Consider the following 21,095-nt stretch of genomic DNA (forward strand, 5'->3'; position numbering starts at 1 on the left):
AAACACTACAAATGTAAGTTGCTGAAGAATATAAAAGAAGCCCTAATAATTGTGTTCATGAATGGGAAACCTAATATCGTAAAGATATCAAAAAAAGATATCAACACGTACTAAACTTATACCATCCTATTTGAAAATCCCAACATAGAACTTGACAGGCTATTCCCAAAATTTAAGCCAAGGCAAACTTGCAAAGATGGGACTTACTCTACCAGAGAGCAGTGCTTATTCTAAAGCTATAGTAATTAAAAGAATGATCTTTTCAGGGAAGGGATAAACAAAGAGCCAATGAAATCAAACATAAAGTCCCAGACACAGGCCCGCGTACACGTGGGAGTTGGCAGAATCAAGTTTCTCCAAAACATGGATGTGAAGGCTCAAGAGCTAACTTAATCTTGGTTGTAGAGCTGTGATACTTTTATACATGACTTTTTTTGTAACCAAAAAGTTATACTTCCACCTACCCTTACAATCTATTTTGAAGATTTTGAGAAGCGTAAGGGGACAGGACAAGAAAGAAAAATGTGGCCTGCCCCCTTATGCCCCATGCTGATGCTCAGAAAGGGGAAAAATGTCTGGGGCATGAGGAGTGAGTGGGATGGCACTGCGTCCAGGCATTCCTCCGTCAAGGACCAGAGGGAGCAGAGGTAGAGATGGAGCCATAACGCCCTTGCTTCTGCTAAGTGAGCTTCTCATGAAGGATTTAAGAGAAACTCCCCTGTAAGGAGCCAGGGGCTCTTTAATTTTTTTTTTCCTTGCTCAACTCTCTTATTAGTTCTATTTGTTTTGTTAGGTTATTTCAGACTTTTCCGTGTTGACAATCCTATTTCCTGCAAATAATGATAATGGCATTTTTGTTTCTAATTCTTATAACTTTTTTCCCTTATTGTATGATGCTGGCTAGGACTTGCAGTACAGGTTGAATGGAAGGCATGTTGTTCTTGCCTTACAAAAGGTCACGAGCTTGTCCTAAACTATCACCATGGGTCTCCCCTCACCTTTTTAGAAGATCCATTGCCCACCCAAGGGATTGCCTCACCCAGCATCCACCCCTCTCCTCTACAGTAGTTCCCCTGAGGCTTCAAAGCTCAGTTTCTGAGAATGCCTGGGGGGCTCCAGAAGGGCAGTGGGAGGTTGCCTTTGGCATTCCAGGTCCCACAAAGCAGCCTGGGATGAGCTCTTCCTTCCAGGTTCCCTCCCCACCCACATATTTTGTGGAGTTCCTGGGTGGTGCATATGGTAATATGCTCAACTGCGAATCAAAAGTTGGAGGTTAGAGTCCACCCAGAGGTGCCTCAGAGGAAGGGCCTGGTCATCTACTTCTGAAAAATCAGCCGCTGAAAACTCTGTGGAGCCCAGTAATACTCCGACACACACGGAATCATCCTGAGTTGGAGCCAACTAGACGGCAACTGGTTTACATATTTTGCATCTCTATCCTTCATGTTTTTCAGTGAGCAGCTGTTATATCAGACAGAAAGGCGTGTAACTGTGGGTTTTTTTCCCTCCCTCCCCCCTTTCTCTCCTCCCTCTCTTTCTCTCTCCAAGGACAAATGCTAATGCTCGACACAATTGAAACCCACAAGGAGGGAGACTAACATTTTCCTTCACACCCCATAATTTTCAAGACCACATCTCCCCATTGGCGTTGAACTTCATATTATTATGTGGAAGATTGCTGGTTCCTTTCTTTCCTCCCCACCACCCCCTTTAGACTGTGCACTGGGGTCTGCTGGGAGTAAGAAACTGTGCTACCTCTTGATAACTGTTCTTTAGCTCTGCAAAGACCCACTACACCTTTGAAATTGCTATGTAAGGGCTCAGTTAAAGTATTAGCCAAGGGCCATTCATCTCTCCAGTCTGGGTTGGGGAGAGTGTGCAGTTTTATTCTTTCTGTCCCACAGCAATACTAGAGAAAGGACGAGACATAGCTTTCAAGTTCAGTTTTATTAATGGAATAAAAAGAGGCTGCTCTCTTGGACATATGGTCCCCAGAAAGTGTGTGCTGTGGCTGGTTCAATATCAGTGTTTCCATGGAGACCTTTCTTTCCAAGGGGTTTCAATTTGCATCAAGGTGGTGTGCAGACTAGGGTAAGAGGAGGAGTGGCAGGGATGCTGGGAGAGGTGGCAGTTTGGCCAGTTCAAACCTTGGACCCTCTGGTTCTATTCAACTGGCAGGCAAACTATGTCTTGTGACAAACAAGGTTTGAGCCCAGGAAATTACATAGAAAAGAGAATGTACGTTAAAAAAGCACCCGCTTCTTAAAAATACTCTGTAAACTTATTTGAAGAACTCCTGGATGAGGTTAGGCGCCATATGCAATGCTCCCAATAGCTTTTCAAAAGGGAGCCCCATTAATAAGCAACATTAATCTCACTCCTGCATTGAGGGCTTATGGGTAGAGTAAGGATGGAGGAAATTTAACCACCATGGCACCTGAGCCGTGGTGGTGCAGCGGTTAAGAGCTCGGCTGCTAACCAAAAGGCTGGCAGTTTGAATCCACCAGCCTCTCCTTGGAAGCCTTATGGAGCAGTTCTACTCTGTCCTATAGGTTGCTGTGAGTTGGACTTGACTCAGTTGCAACAGGTTTGGTTTTTGTTTCTTGCACACACTAGGGTTTCTGGGCTTAGCTGTCCAAAGTTCTGCCAGAGAAGGAACACAGATGAAAGCTGGGTTCAGGTGCTTTTTAAGAGGATGCCAGCAACCTTAGGAGATGATGTGCCCTGGTTGGCACACCTCATGAAAAAGGCTGACATGGTGAACGGAAGGCATTTGGTCCTTGGAGACATGAAGAACGACCACTGCTCAGGGCCAGCCAGTAGTAACTTGGGTGAAGACTGCACACTCCGTCTTGGGTGGTCCCGGATTTCTCTTTGAATGTGAGTGAGGCCTCTTTTCTACCACCTCCTTTTCCTATGGCCAGAGTTGCCTCTAATCACAATTTGCTTTCCCAGAAGGCTCCAGCATCACTTACAAATACAGTGGATTCTCATTATTCTCAGTAGTTATGTTCTATAAACTCGCTGCAACCACTGAATTTGCAAATACTGAACCATTACTTCTACGTGAAATACACAGTTAGGTTCCTGCAAGCCTCTGGTCACAACTTTTTCATCAACTGATCAATAAAAAACCTGTTTTATGTGTTCCTGTTTAAAGACACCTTATTTATCATATCCTGTTGATTTATTAACATTGAACTCATGGCCCACAGCACTCTAACTCAGGCCTGAACAAAGCTTATCTAACTCACATATTTTCTCCCTAAGGCACATAGCAGCCTTTCTATGCTTAGGAACACTAGACAGCACTTCAACACTAGGCTCGGGGGCCATTTTAAGCAGCAAAGCCACCAACAAAAAGCACAAAAACATGAAAAACATGGCACTAACTAGTCTGTGAAGAGGACACTTATTTACAGTATGACAGCTGAAACAAGAAGTCAGAGTAGAACCTTGTTCATCCTCAGCTGGGATTGTGCATGTGGGGTGACTCACATTTTTTGCCCCTCTATGCACATCTGCAAATGGCCACAAAAATGCCACAAGTATTGATTTTGGGGTTAGAAATAAATTTTAGCAAGTGGGCAAATCCACGAATATGGAATCCACAAGTAATGAGGATCAACTGTGCTCCGTGTACATTCCAGTTAAGTGTGTTGCCCCCTCTCCCCCTGAGGCATATATGTCATTAGGAGAGGAATTCCAGGCACAGGGAGCACCAGGTACAGGTGAGAAAGGTGGTTTGCATCTTTCTGCCATAAAGAAAGGCAGGAGCACTAGAGGGGTCCTGCTGTAATTCTCTCTGGTTTCCTGAATCCTGGAGTCTGGGCTAGGAGGTCCCCTGGATGGAATGTGCTCTTGGCTTGTCAGAGGGATGGAGGGTATCTTCAGTGCAGCTTAGAATTCTCCAGGGAGGCCAAAAACCAGCTCAAATGGCCCTTAGAACGTTCTTGGAGAGGGTCTGCCCCTTTGGACTCAGGAGAGCAGTCAGAGTGCAATTCACTGGGCCAGTAAAACCTGGAGGTAGCATTCTGGGTCCAGCAAGGGTTAGCTGTGTGCCCTTAAGTCAGCCTTTTCCTCACATGGGAAAGGAGTGAATTGAATTACATGCTCTTAAAAGGCCTTTCCTGCTCCAATATCCTACTGACATGTGTGTGTGTGTGCGTGTGTGCGTGTGTGCATGAGTATGTATATGTGTGCCCTCTTGAGGCCAAAGGAAAGAAAGTGACTAATTTGGGGGAATATGTTTCAAAGCCACATCTTTCCCCAGAAATGGAATTCACTTTCAGTTTTCTAATCAAATCACATGTGTCACATTCTTCCTCTGTTAAGCGTGGAATCGGTTTTCATGCCTGAGGGCCTGAAGCCATCTTGGGATTCCTTCAATTTGAGAAGCAACTTATTTTAAATGTTGAACGCTGAGAGAAAAATCTCTGATAGTTTCATCACAAAGCTTTTATTTTACTCTGGCTGAGGGAATGGATCCATTTTGCCAAATGGGAGAATTTTTCAATATGTATAAATGTATATATCTTAGGACATTTAAAGTATGTTAAGCTTACCACTAGTCTTGAGAGAAAAGGGTGAACACAAGTGCAATTAATTTAATACCTTAACCCCAGTTGGAGGGATCATCAATCTCCACATAAATAACAGCTTTCATTTAAACAAACAGATCTTTTAAAAATGATGGTGTAGCGTCAGCACAGTGTTGCACTTCCCTGCTTATCTGTGCACGTGAATACACTTTCTGGGCTTGAGGGATGTAACGGTACAAGGCTGGTTGTTGGTAGGAGCTGCTCCTGTTCTACAAATTCCTTCAGTTATGTTCCTTCTCTGTTTCAGGGTTCGATTGTTTAGCTGTCTGTTACTTCACTGACATCTGGAATCCAGCAGGTGCTCCTTGGAAACCCTGTGGGCAGTTTTACTCTGTTCTATAGGGTCGCTATGAGTCGGGATCGACTTGACAGCAACAGGTTTGTTTTTTTTCTGGCTTATACTAATATAGGAGCCCTGTTGGCATGGTGGTTAAGAGCTCAGCTGCTAACCAAAAGGTCGGCAGTTCGAATCCACCAGCCTCCTTGGAAACCCTATGGGGCAGTTCTACCCTGTCCTACAGGGTTATTGTGAGTCGCAATCGACTTGACGGCAACGGGTTATACTAACATACTATAAAGGACTAGGGAGAAAGCACATGAACAGTGTGGTTAAGATTCCATATATTCATTATTTCATTTGATAACAACATACATTTTTATTCACTGGAAAAATCACAAATACACACTGATATTTTCAAAAGCTGTTCCAGTCAAGTTGAAATAAGAGGACGATGGTACATTTTAGGATAAAAAGGGAAAAGGAAATAAATTCTGTTGACAGACTCAGCTGATACACAGTCTGCTTGTAAAGAATCTTCTTAGAAGAACCATGACAGGGGTAATAAATAACAATACAATAATTATTATATTTGTAAAAATGCAGCTAACCCAAAACGCTTACCTGGCTTTGGAATGCACTGTATGATTTCGGAAAATCAGAGTTTACGAACATTTTGCTCAGGCTACCATTAAATTAAGGTTGCATTTTCTGAGCATGGGCTGAAAATGAGATTGTTGGATGATGATAGAAGAAAATGTTGGCTGAAATTTCACAACCAACACATAATTAAGAACAAACAACTAAGTAACCTATTCTTTAGAGAAAATTAGAAGTTACCCAAATGTGGACAGGCCAGTCCCAAACCAGGTACCGCTTGTATAGTCTCTGCTTCGAAAGTATCAGGAAGATACGAGGACAAGCACACACAATAACCACCGATGTACAATAATACAAACAGATTCAGAAATGGTATTTTTGCAGCTCTGGGGTAGGCTGTTTGGAAACATGCAGGGGTAGATTACCAACATGCCTGGGACCATGGAGGTGCTGAGAGTGGGGGTCACTGAGACTTAGAGGTTGAGTCTTCCTGATTATAACCCAGGATAGGGATTCCTTTTCATCCCAGTGTACTGGAGTTCAGGGGTCTCTGGGCAAAGGAACAGGGAAGATAATAAGTTCAGTGGACAGGATTGCTCTTGTCCTAACGAACTGTCAATATCATTTATCCGTTCTTATGAGTATAGTTGAAAAGTACTTTCACAAAACATGATCTAAATGGGCTCTCCGAACAATCCTGTAGGGTAGGCAGAACAGGTGTTTTCATCATTCTCATTCCACTGAAGCAAAACTGGGACTTGAACCCACGTCTTTGGATTCCAAAATAGAGCCCATTTTGTAAAAGAAAGTGTATTTTAGAAAACTGGTCCAGGTCTTAGCAAAACAGCCATAAAGATGATGTTCACTGTCAGTGGCAACCTCTACCCCTCTTTGTGTTCCCTTCCTTCCTGTCTGACACTTACGCTACTGAAACCCTTTACACTGGGGTGTCAGGAACTGGATGTGCCCCTTGTCTCAGGATTGCTTATCTTCACCCAAAAGAATGGTGATCTTTCAAGCATCAATGGGGAAGAGATTTTTTGGTTCTCTTCTTTGAAATTACACCATTGTAGATAACCGTATCAGGCTGGCCTGGTTAAGAGACAAATTCATTTCTGGCATTCAGAATCCTAGGGGATGTCCTGGGAGGGTGGTAGGAGCTGGGTGAGAAAGCCCAATGTGATGGGATGTACTCTCTTCCCCTGAGGCTGCAAACCCTCTGATGACTTCATCTTTCCATCATGTCTAAGTGCCTTATTTCCAGAGTGTGATGGTTAAGGTTGCGTGTCAACTTGGCTGGTCCATGATTCTCAGTGGTTTGGCAGTTATATAATGATATAGTTTGGCAGTTATGTAATGATGCAATTTGGTGGTTATGTAATGATGTAGTTATCCTCCATTTTAGATATAATGTAGTCACCTCCATGATGTGATCTGATGTGATCGATCAATTGTAAGAGGAGTTTCCTCGTGGGTGTGGTCTGCATCCAATATATACGGACGTTCTGCCAAAGCTCACTGGCTTTTGCTTGCTCTGGATCCTGCATCTGGCTCATCATCATCTGACCTCCAGTTCATGGGACTTGAGCAAGTGACCTGCTGTATTGCCTACTGATCTTGGGATTCCTTGGCCTCCACAGCCTGTGAGCCATCAGCCTGCCTTCTGACCTACCTACCAATCTTGGGCTTGTCAAGCCCCTGCAGCCATGTGAGTCAGGAGAAGCCTCTAGCCTGACTCCTGACCCATGGACTTGGGACTTGCCATCCTGTACGACTGTGTGATCCATTTCCTTGAGATAAATCTTTCTCTCTCTCTCTCTCTACATAAGGTTCATGCGCGATGCTTCTCTAGAGAACCCAGCTTAAGACACACAGCCTTTTGATATTCTTACACTGGTGGAATATAGCTCGAGGGAAGATAGAGGGTGAGTCCAGATAACCACTTGTGGCCTCTGCCTGCCCATCTATATGTCCTGGATATGGCTTGTTGACTCCAGTAGCTTCTGCTTTTTTTGTGTGTGTGTGTGTGGATGTGTGTGTGTGTTTTTGCACATAGTGGGTATTGAGCAGATATCAGTAAATGTCAACTCTAGTCGCCCTTGTCTAATCTCATTGGTGTTGTTGTGCACACAGTAGGCATTCACTGCATGTCAGTTGCTGTTACTTGATGTAATGTCATTGGTGTGGCTGTGCACACAGTAGGTATTGAGCAGATAACAGAAAATATCAGCTCTAGTTACCCATATCTAACCTCATTGGTGTGGTTGTGCACACAGTAGGCATTCAGTGAATGTCAGTTGCTGTTACTTGTATGTAGTCTCATTGTTGTGGCTATGCACACAGTAGGTGTTCACCAGATATCAGTAAATGTCAGCTCTTTTTGTCCTTATGTAATCTCATTGGCTTGGTTGTGCACACAGCAGACATTCAGTGAATGTCGACTGTAGTAACTTGTGTCTAGTCTCATTGTTGTGATTCTGCACACGGCAGGTGTTAAGCAGATATCTGTAAACATCAGCTGCGGCTGCTCATGTTCAGTCTCTCTGCACGTTAGGTCTGTTAAAGTTCAGTTCCTTGAGGACAGTGAAGTGTGAACACAGTTGTCCTTTCGCCATGCAGCCTGTGAGTGTGGCTGATGGTGTGTGTTGCTTCTGGGTTTTCAATTGTGAAACGCCTGCAGGTCACTTCAGCCTGATACAGTCCACCTCTTCAGTGGCCGGCATGCCGCTGGTTTTGAGGTCGAGGTCAGCACTGGTCTTGCTCCCATGGTGGGTGGGACGCCAGTGGAGCAGCAGCATCTTCTTGAAGTACTTCATGGTGTTGTTCTTGACGGTCACAAAGCACACAGTGTTGATCATGCTGTTGCTCATGGCGATGCACTCGACGACATAGAAAGCTGTGAGGTAGTGCTTCTCCTTCACAAACACGGCGGGGAAGAAGTCACGCACGATGGTGAAGCCGTAGAAGGGCGCCCAGCACAGCACGTAGGCAGTGAGGATGCACATGAGAACCAGGACCGTCTTCCGGCGGCAGCGCAGCCGCTTCCGGATCTGTTCCGTTTGGAAGCCAGGGACTGTCTTGAACCAGAGCTCCCGGGAAATCCTGGCATAGCACAGGGTCATGGTGACCACAGGACCCACAAACTCGATGCCAAAGATGAAGAGGAAATAGGACTTATAGTACAGCTGCTGGTCCACTGGCCAGATCTGGCCACAGAAAATCTTTTCCTGGCTCTTGACAATAAAGAGAACAGTTTCTGTTGCAAAGTAGGCCGATGGGATGGCGATGAGAATGGACACCATCCAGACTAACGCGATTAGGACGGAGGCTGTTTGATAATTCATCCGCGGTTTCAAGGGGTGAACGATAGCAAGATACCTGATGGGGGAGGGAAGCCAAGAATAATAATGTGTGTGCTTGGAAACATTATGAGTTTTTAACTAACCCCAACCCCACACGAAGCACGCAAAATGGCACAATGAAGCCCCGTATGCCTAATATCCAGCTTCCACAAGCATTTTCTTATTTTTAGCATCCTCATTTGGCATTTAGGGTAGCTGAGTGGTTTAGGGGAAATAACACAGGCTTTGGATCAAGCATGATGAATACATCTAGGCTCTTCACCCACCTGACTGGCTTTGGGGTCTGGAGTGAATTACTCCACCTCTCTGAGGTTTGTTTTCTCAAATGCAACATGGGATAAAATGACACCTACCTTGTACGGCTACTGTGAACATTAAACATGACAATGTTTGCAAAATGCTTGGCACATAGTCCTCCACGTGTCTGTCAGTTTATTGTACTGTGGGGGACTTGTGTGTTGCTGTGATGCTGGAAGCTATGCCACTGGTATTCAGATACCAGCAGGGTCACCCATGGAGGACATGTTTCACCTGAGCTTCCAGACTAAGACAGACTAGGAAGAAGGATCTGGCAGTCTAATTCTGAAAAGCATTAGCCAGTGAAAACCTTACGAATAGCAGCAGAACACTGTCTGATATAGTGCTGGAAGATGAGCACCCCAGGTTGGAAGGCACTCAGAAGATGACTGGGGAAGATCTGCCCCCTCAAAATAGAGCCGACCTTAATGACTTGGATGGAGTAAAGCTTTTGGGACCTTCATTCGCTGATGTGGCACAACTCAAAATGAGAAGAAACAGCTGCAAATATCCATTAATAATCGGAACCTGGAATGTACGAAGTATGAATCTAGGAAAATTGGAAATCATCAAAAATGAAATGGAACACATAAACATCAATATCCTAGGCATTAGTGAGCTGAAATGGACTAGTATTGGCCATTTTGAATTGGACAATCATACAGTCTACTATGCTGGGAATGACAACTCGAAGAGGAATGGTGTTGCATTCATCATTAAAAAGAACGTTTCAAGATGTATCCTGAAGTACAACGCTGTCAGTGATAGGATAATATCCATATGCCTACAAGGAATACCAGTTAATATGACTATTATTCAAATTTACACACCAACCACTAGGGCCAAAGGTGAAGAAATAGAAGATTTTTATCAGCTACTGCAGTCTGAAATTGATCGAACATGCAATCAAGATGCATTGATAATTACTGGTGATTGGAACGCGAAAATTGGAAACAAAGAAGAAGGATCAGTAGTTGGAAAATACGGCCTTGGTGACAGAAACAATGCTGGAAATTGAATGATACAATTTTGCAAGACCAATGATATCTTCATTGCAAATACCTTCTTTCACCAACATAAACGACGACTATACACATGGACCTCACCAGATGGAACACACAGAAATCAAATTGACTACATCTGTGGAAAGAGACAATGGAAAAGCTCAATATCATCAGTCAGAACAGGGCCAGAGGCTAACCATGAAACATACCATCAATTGCTCATATGGAAGTTCAAGCTGAAACTGAAGAAAATCAGAGCAAGTCCATGACAGCCAAAATATGACCTTGAGTATATCCCACCTGAATTTAGAGACCATCTGAAGAATAAATTTGGCACATTGAACCCTAGTGACCGAAGACCAGATGAGTTGTGGAATGACATCAAGGACATCATCCATGAAGAAAGCAAGAGGTCATTGAAAAGACAGGAAAGAAAGAAAAGACCAAGACGGATGTCAGAGGACACTCTGAAACTTGCTCTCGAATGTCAAGCAGCTAAAGCAAAAGGAAGAATTGATGAAGTAAAAGAACTAAACAGAAGATTTCAAAGGGCCTCTCAAGAAGACAAAGTATTATAATGACATGTGTGAAGAGCTGGAGATGGAAAACCAAAAGGGAAGAACACGCTCGGCATTTCTCAAGCTGAAAGAATTGAAGAAAAAGTTCAAGCCTCGAGTTGCAGTAGTGAAGGATTCTATGGGGAAAATATTAAACGACGCAGGAAGCATCAAAAGAAGATGGAAGGAATACACAGAGTCATTATACCAAAAAGAATTAGTCGATGTTCAACCATTTCAAGAGGTGGCATATGATCAGGAACCGATGGTACTGAAGGAAGAAGTCCAAGCTGCTCTGAAGGCATTGGTGAAAAACAAGGCTCCAGGAATTGATGGAATATCAATTGAGATGTTTCAACAAACAGATGCAGCGCTGGAGGTGCTCACTCGTCTATGCCAAGAAATATGGAAGACAGCTTCCTGGCCACTTGACTGGAAGAGATCCATATTTATCCCTATTCCCAACAAAGGTGGTCCAATCGAATGTGGAAATTATAGAACAATATTGTTAATATCACACACAAGTAAAATTTTGCTGAAGATCATTAAAAAACGGCTGCAGCAGTATATCGACAGGGAACTGCCAGAAATTCAGGCTGGATTCATAAGAGGATGTGGAAGCAGGGATATCATTGCTAATGTCAGATGGATCCTGGCTGGAAGCAGAGAATACCAGGAGGATGTTTACCTGTGTTTTATTGACTATGCAAAGGCATTCGACTGTGTGGATCATAACAAACTATGGATAACATTGCAAAGAATGGGAATTCCAGAACACTTCATTGTGCTCATGAGGAACCTTTACATAGATCAAGAGGCAGTTGTTCAGACAGAACAAGGGGACACTGATTGGTTTAAAGTCAGGAAAGGTGTGCTTCAGGGTTGTATCCTTTCACCATACCTATTCAATCTGTATGCTGAGCAAATAATCTGAGAACCTGGGCTATATGAAGAAGAACAGGGCATTAGGATTGGTGGACGATTCATTAACAACTTGCGTTATGCAGATGACACAACCTTGCTTGCTGAAAGTGAAGAGGACTTGAAGTACTTACTAATGAAGATCAAAGACCACTGCCTTCAGTATGGATTGCACCTCAACGTAAAGAAAAAAAAAATCCTCATAACTGGACCAATGAGCAACATCATGAAAAACGGAGAAAAGGTTGAAGTTGCCAAGGATTTCATTTTACTTGCATCCACAATCAACAGCCATGGAAGGAGTGGTCAAGAAATCAAAAGACACATTGCATTGGGTAAATCTGCTGCAAAGGACCTCTTCAAAGTGTTGAAGAGCAAAGATGTCACCTTGAAGGCTAAGGTGAGCCATGGTGTTTTCAATCGCATCATATGCATGTGAAAGCTGGACAATGAATAAGGAAGACCGAAGAAGAATTGACGCCTTTGAAATGTGGTGTTGGGGAAGAATATTGGATATACCATGGACTGCCAAAAGAACGAACAAATCCGTCTTGGAAGAAGTACAGCCAAGATGCTCCTTAGAGGCAAGGATGGCGAGACTGTTCTTTTCAAATACCTCATAGTTCAGAATTGAGAGAAGGGCCGTGGTCATCGCTGAGTTGGTGGGGTCCCTTTTCAGGGCAGTGGAAAAGGGCTTTCTCTCCCATACCCTAGGTGTCATCCTGCGTTGTAGAGGCAGGGAGGAAGAGGTGGGGTGTGGTGGAATATAAGGCCAATAAGAAGTAAATAGCTTGCCCAAGCTCACTTTGTGCAGAGACCAGGATCCAGGCTCCTGATCCAAATCTCTTACAGCCACCTCTCACAGCTGATTCAAGCTCAAATGAGAAGGTGTCAAGTCGCTCTGACAGCATACAACACCACACTGTGGTGCTTACTCCTGCTCTTTCCAATGAGCCACACTGCCTGGGGAAGAGGTTGGAGCTCTTTGTGGTAAATGAGCTGATTTGTGTGGGTTGAATATCTTCTTTTCAGAGAGACCTACTGACACCTATTTAGATACTTTGATACCTTGAAATAATTTCTGTACTTCTTTTGGGGGATGGGGTGGGTGGTGAGAGAAGATGGAGAAAGACAAGAGGTGGGGAAGAAATCAATCAACCCTGGAAGTGAACATGCACCCCATACCTGAAGCTTGAGTCAGGTGAGGCCAAGAGCAGGGTGCCACCTATAGAAAGTCCTATCCAAGTTATCTTTCCTTTGTAACCAGGCCCTTTGGTCACCTTTCCAAGTTTCTGATTTGACCAAGAAGGTCTTCTGCCATATTATTTCTTCCCATCCCTGGCAATATTTCTGCCTATGATGTTATTTTAACTCCTTTTGCCTGTCCCTTGCCCTGGCAGCTCTGTTCTGTCAAAATCCTTTAGAAGACTCCATGGTAGCATGGCTTTCCCCATCTTCTGGCATTCTGAAGGTCTAGGATGAACTTGGATCCTATCCCAACCACTGGCTTCACCCCAGCTGGGTGCATTAATGTGCGTAGAGGTTGCTGGAGTTCTTTATGCATCCACGTGGCTCAGCCTTGCCAAGTTAATTGGCATGACCTGCCTGGGTAGCACAAGGCTCACAGGGCTGGAAGGTGGAAAAAAACGGGCTGGTCTATCCTTGACTGGGTAGGAACATCTCACAAACACTGTCTCTCTGTGATGGCTGAGGGTATCAGTTTCCCAGGGCTGCTGTAACAAATTACCACAAATTTAGTGACTTAAAACACCACAGAGTTATCATCATACAGTTCTAGAGGTCAGAAGTCCAAAATTTTAATCAAGGTGTCAGCAGGGCTGTGTTCCTCTCTGGAGTCTCTGAGGGGAGAATGTTTTCTTGCCTTTTTCAGCTTCTAGAGGCTTCCTACATTCCTTGGCTGGTGACCTCCTTCCATATTCAAAGCCAGCAATTTCTGGTTATCTTTCTCACATTATACCACTCTGACACTGACTCTTCTGCTTCCCCTCTTCATTTAAGGATGCCTGCCATTACATTGGGTTCACCCAGATAACCCAGTATAATCTCCTTATCTTAAGGTGAGGTGACTAGCAACCTTATTTCCATCTGTTTTCTTGGTTCCCCTTTGCCATGGAAGCTAACATATTCCTAGGTTCTGGGGATTAGGATGTGGACATCTTTGGGGAGACCATTACTCTGCCCACCACACTGAGTCCAAAGTACTTAGATAATGTGATCAATTGAGGATTTAATAGCTCTCTGTCTCTCAATCTGGGTCCATCATAAAAAGGGTCTCCATAAACAATGCCAAAAGGAATGCCCACATTCCTGCTGAGTCTGTTGTCAACACTTAAATTCTAATTACTTTTCATCCAACAGCATCTTCCTCATTCTGTAGGATATTTCAAAACTCAGAGTTTTCCCTGATAAATCAGAAGGGAAAGAACACTGGCCTTAGAATTATTCCTAAGACCCGAATTCCAGCTCTGCATATTTAGTTAAATCAGTTAAGTTCCTGGGACTCAGTTTTTTCATCTGTGAAATGGGGATAATGATAACTGTACTGACAACCACTCAAGCTTTAGTCAGTATCACAGAAGGTAAAAGTACATAAAGCACACTGGGAGCCATTCATTGGCAAGAGGGATATCCGCAAGGTCTTTCTTGGGGCCGAAGCTCCCCCTTCTAGGATCTCTATGACTTGAAGCTGCACCATTTCTGGCCCTCTCTGCATGAACCTAGCTCTTCCTCTGGCTGTGGCAGGAAGAAATGGCCCTTCTGATATTTCTATATAGTGGGACAGGCATACTTTCTCCATGGGGTAAACTGAAGTACACAGGGAGACCTGTGCTTCTCCTCTTCCTGTGTCAGGGTACATAGGCCCATCTAGTTCTGGGCTTGAGTATGAGGCAGCCCCCGCGCTCGTAAATAGAAGCCCTGTTTCCAATACCAGCATCATCAGGGCAAAGGTGAAGTTTGGCCATTCATCCTTCTTATCATTTTGCCTTGCGTTTCAGCTGGTTTACAGCCTGAGCAGGCACCTTTGAATCACAACATCCTTCTTCATGAAGCATTCCCAGACTACACTAGTAACACAATGACCACATCTTACTCTTGATTTATCACTTGGTTATTTATGTTTCATAAATGCTAGTTTTGTCCAGAAGAAAAGCTGTATCTTCAAGGACTATATCTTCTACTACTTTATGGTTCAACGTACACAGGCTGGGCACACAGGAGCACCAAGAAGCCAGTTGTGGATCTACTAGGTTGTGGAAGGTCTTGTTAGTACCCCTCTTACATTTCTTTGCTGTTATCATTTCAGCGCACGCTTGTCCATTCCACCTGCCAGTACCTGCATTTCTTTGTCCGAAGGTTTTCTCTGGCCTCAAGTCCTCTCGGCTACTGTGTAGCATTTCCAGAGCAGCCCTCACCAATGACTTATGAGAGCTGGTGTATAAATAGCCCAGCTCCCTCACCTCTCCCACTCCTAGGAGAACTTGGAGATGTGACCTCCACTGGCTCTAAGAGTTCCTTAGCAGGAATAAGCTCTCGTTGCCCACAGTAGAAACTTGCTCAATAATGCTCCCTTTATTGACTGCCTTCCCTTCCTTGTCTCACTTTCCACTTCCCTGTAGGTGCTTCCTGGGTGCTACCGGCACATGAATTTTGTCTCAGGGTCTGTTTGCGGGAGCAACCCAAACTAAAACACAGATATAAGACTATGTGCTAGAAACTGTGGAAACAGAAAGATAAAGACATGGTTAATATGCTAAAAATACAATGTCTTTTGGAAAAGAACCTGTATCTCCATAAAGAATATAAGACTGGAAAGACAGGTTAGCATCAGATTAAAAAGACTTTGAATGCTAGACTCAGGATTTGGCATGTAGTCTGTGGGCACTTGACCTTTGGGAGTTTTTGTGAGCAATGAGGTGCTTTAGGAAGATTTATTAATGGTGATGATAATTCAGGCGCTCAATATGCATCAGTATGTCTTGATGGACAGTCAAGAATTCGTGTTGGGTGAAGAAATAGGTTAGGAGAACATTAGGAAGTTCTGGCCATGACTTGCCAAGAGAACTGCCAGAAGCTGGTGTAGGGCTGGCCACAAGGGGTAGGGTAGGCAGGGGTGGGACAGGGAGAAAGACAGGGTGATTTCTCCTGCTTGGGTGATTGAGAGGATGGTGGAACTGCTGGGAGATGACTGGGGCGGAGCTGATTTAGGGTGAAAAAGGAACCACTCTGTCATATGTTGTGTTCTAACAGGGTGGGTGCTTTCCACATTATAAAGACAAAGGTTTCAGTGGGAAAAAGAGGATGACGACGGTGATAACTCACACTTTAGTGAGCATCAGACTCATCCAGGGAATTGGATAAAAATGCAGCCCAAAGGATTCCCATTCAGCAGGATGGTGTAGGGCCGGGGAATCTAACTTATCATTTCCCCTGGTGAATTTTGTGCAGTTGGTTGAAGGGTACACATTTTATAAACACCAGTTTTGGGGCTGGTGAGCCTCAGAGTTGCGATAACAAAATCATTTTCCTGCAGCCAATTTCATGTTATAAAAGCAAGATATTTCTTATACCTGTATGTGTATTTGATCACCATAAGCCAAGAATAATAAACTGGTTAATTAAAATGGGCAACAAACCTAAAAAGCACTGGGAACCAGGGAAAAATAAAAAAGTTGAAAGGTGACAAAAGGGAAATAGGGTGATTAAAAAGCACATTATCAAAATGAGTTTCAGCACAGCTCATAATGGCGAACAGACAGTAACCAAGAGGACATGACAACAACTGAACAGGCCAATGGGAGCTTACGATGGTTCACATAAATGTTAACATATGTAAGATTCATCATAGGCTGCTATTGTACATTTTCCTTTACAAATTGGTAATAGAGCAAAGACTTCCGGAACATCTCATGCAAATATATGCAAATGAACACCCAGATGTATGCAAAAAAGCAAAGGCAAGTATGTCCTTTCCCCCTTTTCTGCAAGCAAATCCTGCTACCTTATTTTAAAATCAGCTCTGGAACAAAGTCTCTAGTAACAAGAATGCACACTGTATGATTCAATCTATATGAAGTTAAGCAACAGGCAAAACTATAGTGGCAGAAGTCAGATCAGTGGTTGTCTGGGGTGGAAAGATTGATGGGCACTGGGCCTGAGGAAATCTTCTAGGGGATGGAAATGTTCTATATCTTGATCTGGGGGGCAGTTACTGGAGTAAATTGTTACATGTTGTCTTGGATGGAAACTTCCCTCTTAATTTTCAGGTTATTTCCAGGTAGTAACTGCCTGGGCTTTATGCCTTAGCTTTTGTATCTGACGCCATTCACTGCCACATGGCACACCTGGATCGGAAGCAGATGCAGTATCTGGGGCATGGTCCAGATCTAGGGGCTCAGGAGCCTCACTCTTGCCCACATTTGGGGGAACGTGGGCCACAAGTGGAGAAGCAAGGTCTCCTCTTGCCTCTCTCTACAGGTCAATGAGTGTTCAAATCTAGGGCAATGCCTGTTGGATCTCAAGTAAGGAAAGGGGCAGCCTGGTGTGGTCCCCCTCTGTTACTACTGCCCAACCTCCTCACCTGTCGATGGCGATGGCCAACAGGGCATTGGTGGAGACGTAGAGTGAGACGGTGCGCAGGTAGTTGACGGAGGCACAGAGTACGTGGCCGTGCTCCCAGGAGAGCTGGCGCACCACATAGTAGTCCATCTCGAAGGGGCAGCAGATGATGGCCACCAGGAAGTCAGAGATGGCCAGGTTAGCAATGAGCAGGTTGGTGAGGTTGCGCAGCTTCTTATAGCGGGCAAGGGCAGCAATAAAGACAAAGTTGCCAATGCCACAGACCAGCATGATACCTGCCAGTGCCACGCCAATGACAATCTTCGCTGCAAAGAAGGTCCTGGTCTTGGTCATGTCCTCATCCTCATCCAGAGGGAGGTCATAGTCACCATAACTAAAGTTGAAGGGGAGGGAGGAGGCATGGTCTTGGGGTGAATTGAAGTTGGGTGCAAAACTAGTGTTTCCACTCTGGGCTGCCATGGTGATGCCCACAGGTGAAGTGGTACTGAGGGAGTCGTGGGTGGTCTAAATGCTTCAAGCTGGGTGTCCAGATCCTCTGCTAACATGGGGTCAGTGAGCCTAGCACCCCTCCTCACATCCTTGAGGAGAGTCAACATGCCATCTTGGATCCTGGAAGGAGATACAACCAGTGGGCAGCGTTCAGGAGAACACGTGGTAGCGTACCCTCAGAGTACCCCAGGTGCAGGCCAACCAGAACCACTGTCTACTAGCAGACAGGTTGCTGGGAAGTGGGGACAAAAGATCTGGCAGCTGGGAAATCCCCCAGTGGCCACAGGATGGACTGGGCTCTCCAGAAACACCCAAGAATGTAAAACTTTTTGCCCTTTTCCCAGGGGGCGGGGCTGGTTTGGCTGCCCAGTCTCCCCCAGCCTCACCCCCACAGGGCTTCTGGAAGTTTTCTGAGCCTGCTTCTTGCAGCCGGCCCAGCTGGCTACAACAGCCACCATGTTGACCAGGCCAGGGATGAAGACGCAGGGGGGCTGGGACTCAGGAGGGTCTTTCTTCCAAAGCAGGGCGCTGCTCCCCCTGTCCTGGTCAAACCAGTGACTTGGAAATCACCAAATCCGTTTTCATAAGACAGGCTGAGTCATCGTGGGCCTGTGATTTATGCTCCCTGAGTCCCAATCTTCCTATAATATAAATTCCTGCTGCCCAGCCCAGGGCCTGGCATACAATGGGGGCTGGAAGAGAATCTGTCAAATGAACCAATGAGGAAATGGACCAGGATGCTGCTGCAGGGGAGGGGGCTGTGGGTGGGAGGGCATTTTCCAGCTGCTCCCCTGTTCTTTGGGAACCAACTCCAGGAAGAAATCCTTTGTCTGCTCTTCTCCCACTCCCCCGTCTACACCCCCCAGCTCCTTAGGGTCTGCACCCTCTTTCCCCTCACCAGGCGCCTAGCTGCCCACTCAGAATCAGCCCTGGCTGGGAGGCACCACCTCTTGTCACCCAGGCCTCCTTGCTCTGGGAGTGGTGGCCACCCAAAAAACAGACCCCACAGGTGGAATGGGAGTTGGGGGACCCAGGAGAGCCTGAGGGCTGAACGGTCCTCTACTGCCTAAGCAAATCCTTTTACATTCTTGGTGTCAAGAAGCCCACAAGGGAGAGAAGAGTCTCCGAAGTGCTGAGCCCTGGGAGATGGAGCATCCTAGGGTTCAAGGCGTCACTGAGGGACGGGAGAAAGTACCCAGACCCCAACACCCACAGGATGAGGGGTCGCTACTGTCCAGCCGTGAAGGCTCCCCCGTCCAACTCACAACACACTTGAAATGCCACCAAGTCTGGGGTTCACGGGGGTACTAGTAGCATGAAGCGGACCACACTGGAGAGAGGGTTTGGCCCGCCCCTATAAGCAGAGGGAGAACAGGGAGATGGGACCCATCTCCGGATAGGGACCGCGCTCGCAGGGGGTGGCAAGGACCCCCTACCTACGGAGCGCCCGCCTGCTGCGTGCCCCAGGCGGAAACCTCGGGGAAGCGAGGTCCAAGACCTGTGGCGTCCGCACTCGGCGTGTGTTCCCTCCGGGTTGCCTCTCCGTGTCGCGCAAGGCCCCAGTCCCCGGAGACCGAGAAGCCGGAGTTGGCCGCTCTCGGCATCTACGCTCGGCGGCCCTCGGTCGGGTCTCCCAGGCCCTAGAGGAGAGGGCATGCGCCCGGGCCGGGCAGGTCCCGGCTCCACTTTCGGGGTTACTCCCTGCCCCTTGACCAGCGGTCTCCAGCAGCCCCTTCTCTCCCCTCCTTCATTAACCCGCGGGTCCCCAGAGGCGCCGCCTTGGCCCGGTGAGGAAGCAAGTCTGAAATCCCGGCTCCAAAAGCAAAGCCTCAGGCGGGTAGAGACTGACTGTGAGTGTGGGGGAGGATGCGCTTCGTGGGAACTGTCCCAGGGACGCTACCTCTTTTCTGCCCACCTTTCTGGAAGGTGCCCCTCGGTCCAGACTCGCCCGGGCAATTTGGCGCCCGCCCGCCAGCCAGTTTGTCCGCTGGCTGCCCTAGCCCCAGGCGTCCGTCCCCTCCCCGGACCCCGCGGGTGCCTCCTGGCACGAACTCCCTCCTTGGAGCTTGCCCGGGTGCGTCCCGAGAGGAGCGGGAGGCGAAGCAGCCTGCAGCTTCCGGAAAGAGAAGTGGGCGTCCAAGCCTTCTGCCCGGACGACGCCCCTCAGCATCCCCGGGTCTAGGAGTCCCCGGACTGCCCCCGGCGCAGCACCTACCGGCCTCGGCGCCTCCTCCCGGGTCTTGGCTGCTCCGCGACCCTGAGAGGGTGGCAGCGGGCCGTGCCGCTCGGGTCCGGCCTGGGGGGTCTGGACTTGCTCTCGCGGAGGCGCCGAGGTGCCGGGAGCCCCTCTTTCTTCCTCTCCCAGCGCTCTGCCCTGTCGCATCGCAGTCTCTCCTCCCTCTAGAGTTGGCGCCCCGCCCCTCAACTCTTCTCAGCGCCTCGAACCCGGCCCCAGGCGCCCCGCCCCGCGCTCGACTCCGCCGGGTCCCCCGCTCGCCTCCATGTGGACGCGGAAGGTGGGCGCCCCGGACCCGGCCGCGCGCTCTGCTTGGCGCGCCCAGGCCAGAAGCTCCGGCAGCGATGGCGCGGATCCCTAGCTCGTGGGTCGACCTCTCGCAGGGGTCCTTGCGCCCTCTCACCTTGGTCCGGATGCGGCGCAGTGGACGTTTCGATGCCGCGATTCCGAGGAAGAGACCCCACAGGAGTCGCTTGTGCAGAGACAGCGTCCTGTCTTCCGCTGGAGTCTAGTGCTAGTGGTCGCCTCCGCTTCAGGGTGCCTTCTGCAGGCAGCAGGAGCCCGGGGCACAGCAAGCCTCGTGGTGCCTGAGAGCTGGTGCCTGGGGAGTCCTCGACAAGTGCAATGTGGGGCTTTGGAGGTGGTGGTGGAGGGAGAGGCTCCCTGCAAGGAGGCTGGAGATGGGGGCAGCTTGCCCGGCTTAAAGCTCCCACCCTGAAGCTGTCACCCACACCCAGCGGTGATCATCACTGCCAGTTCCTTGGCCATTCAAAGACAATCCAGTCGGATCCGTCTGTTGTGGACTGAACTCTGTACGGGGATTTCCGAGACCTCGGCGTTGCTTTAGGCAACTCCCATAACCTCTCTGGTCTTTGGTTTCCTCATATCCCGAGTGAGGAGTTGCCAATTAAAATGACTCGTAGCTGAAAAAGCTCAGAGGGGAGCCCTGGGTGTATAGAATTTGAACCGAGTGAGCGGTCAGGAAACCAAGGTCTAAAAGAGGGTTCCCCACCCTATCTGATTATTGTCAGGTCTTAATATGGACTTAGTTTTGTCAGATCTTTCTATTTTTCCAAGAGAATCTGGAATTTTGAAACTTTATAAACGCTCTGTTAAATTAATTAAAACAAAACCAAAACCTTTGTGTTGGCCA

General features: G+C 47.0%; 1 protein-coding gene across 2 annotated transcripts; it reads right to left on the bottom strand.

The window, feature by feature from the left end:
• Positions 1 to 5,393: 5,393 nt before the first annotated feature.
• PROKR2 (prokineticin receptor 2) lies at positions 5,394 to 20,710 on the bottom strand. Of its 2 annotated transcripts, none has more exons than XM_049868818.1 (3): positions 20,346 to 20,710; positions 17,219 to 17,826; positions 5,394 to 8,856 (listed from the first exon to the last, which is right to left on the bottom strand). In XM_049868818.1, the coding sequence occupies exons 2-3, from the start codon at positions 17,674 to 17,676 to the stop codon at positions 8,160 to 8,162; spliced, it is 1,155 nt and encodes a 384-aa protein (XP_049724775.1). In that variant the 5' UTR covers positions 17,677 to 17,826; positions 20,346 to 20,710; the 3' UTR covers positions 5,394 to 8,159. The 2 variants fall into 2 exon arrangements, with proteins under 2 accessions (XP_049724775.1, XP_049724774.1); XM_049868817.1 differs by lacking the exon at positions 20,346 to 20,710 and adding an exon at positions 19,922 to 20,090.
• Positions 20,711 to 21,095: the final 385 nt, after the last annotated feature.

Source organism: Elephas maximus, chromosome 25 (genome assembly GCF_024166365.1).
Source record: "Elephas maximus indicus isolate mEleMax1 chromosome 25, mEleMax1 primary haplotype, whole genome shotgun sequence".
In the NCBI taxonomy this organism is placed as follows: Eukaryota; Metazoa; Chordata; class Mammalia; order Proboscidea; family Elephantidae; genus Elephas; species Elephas maximus.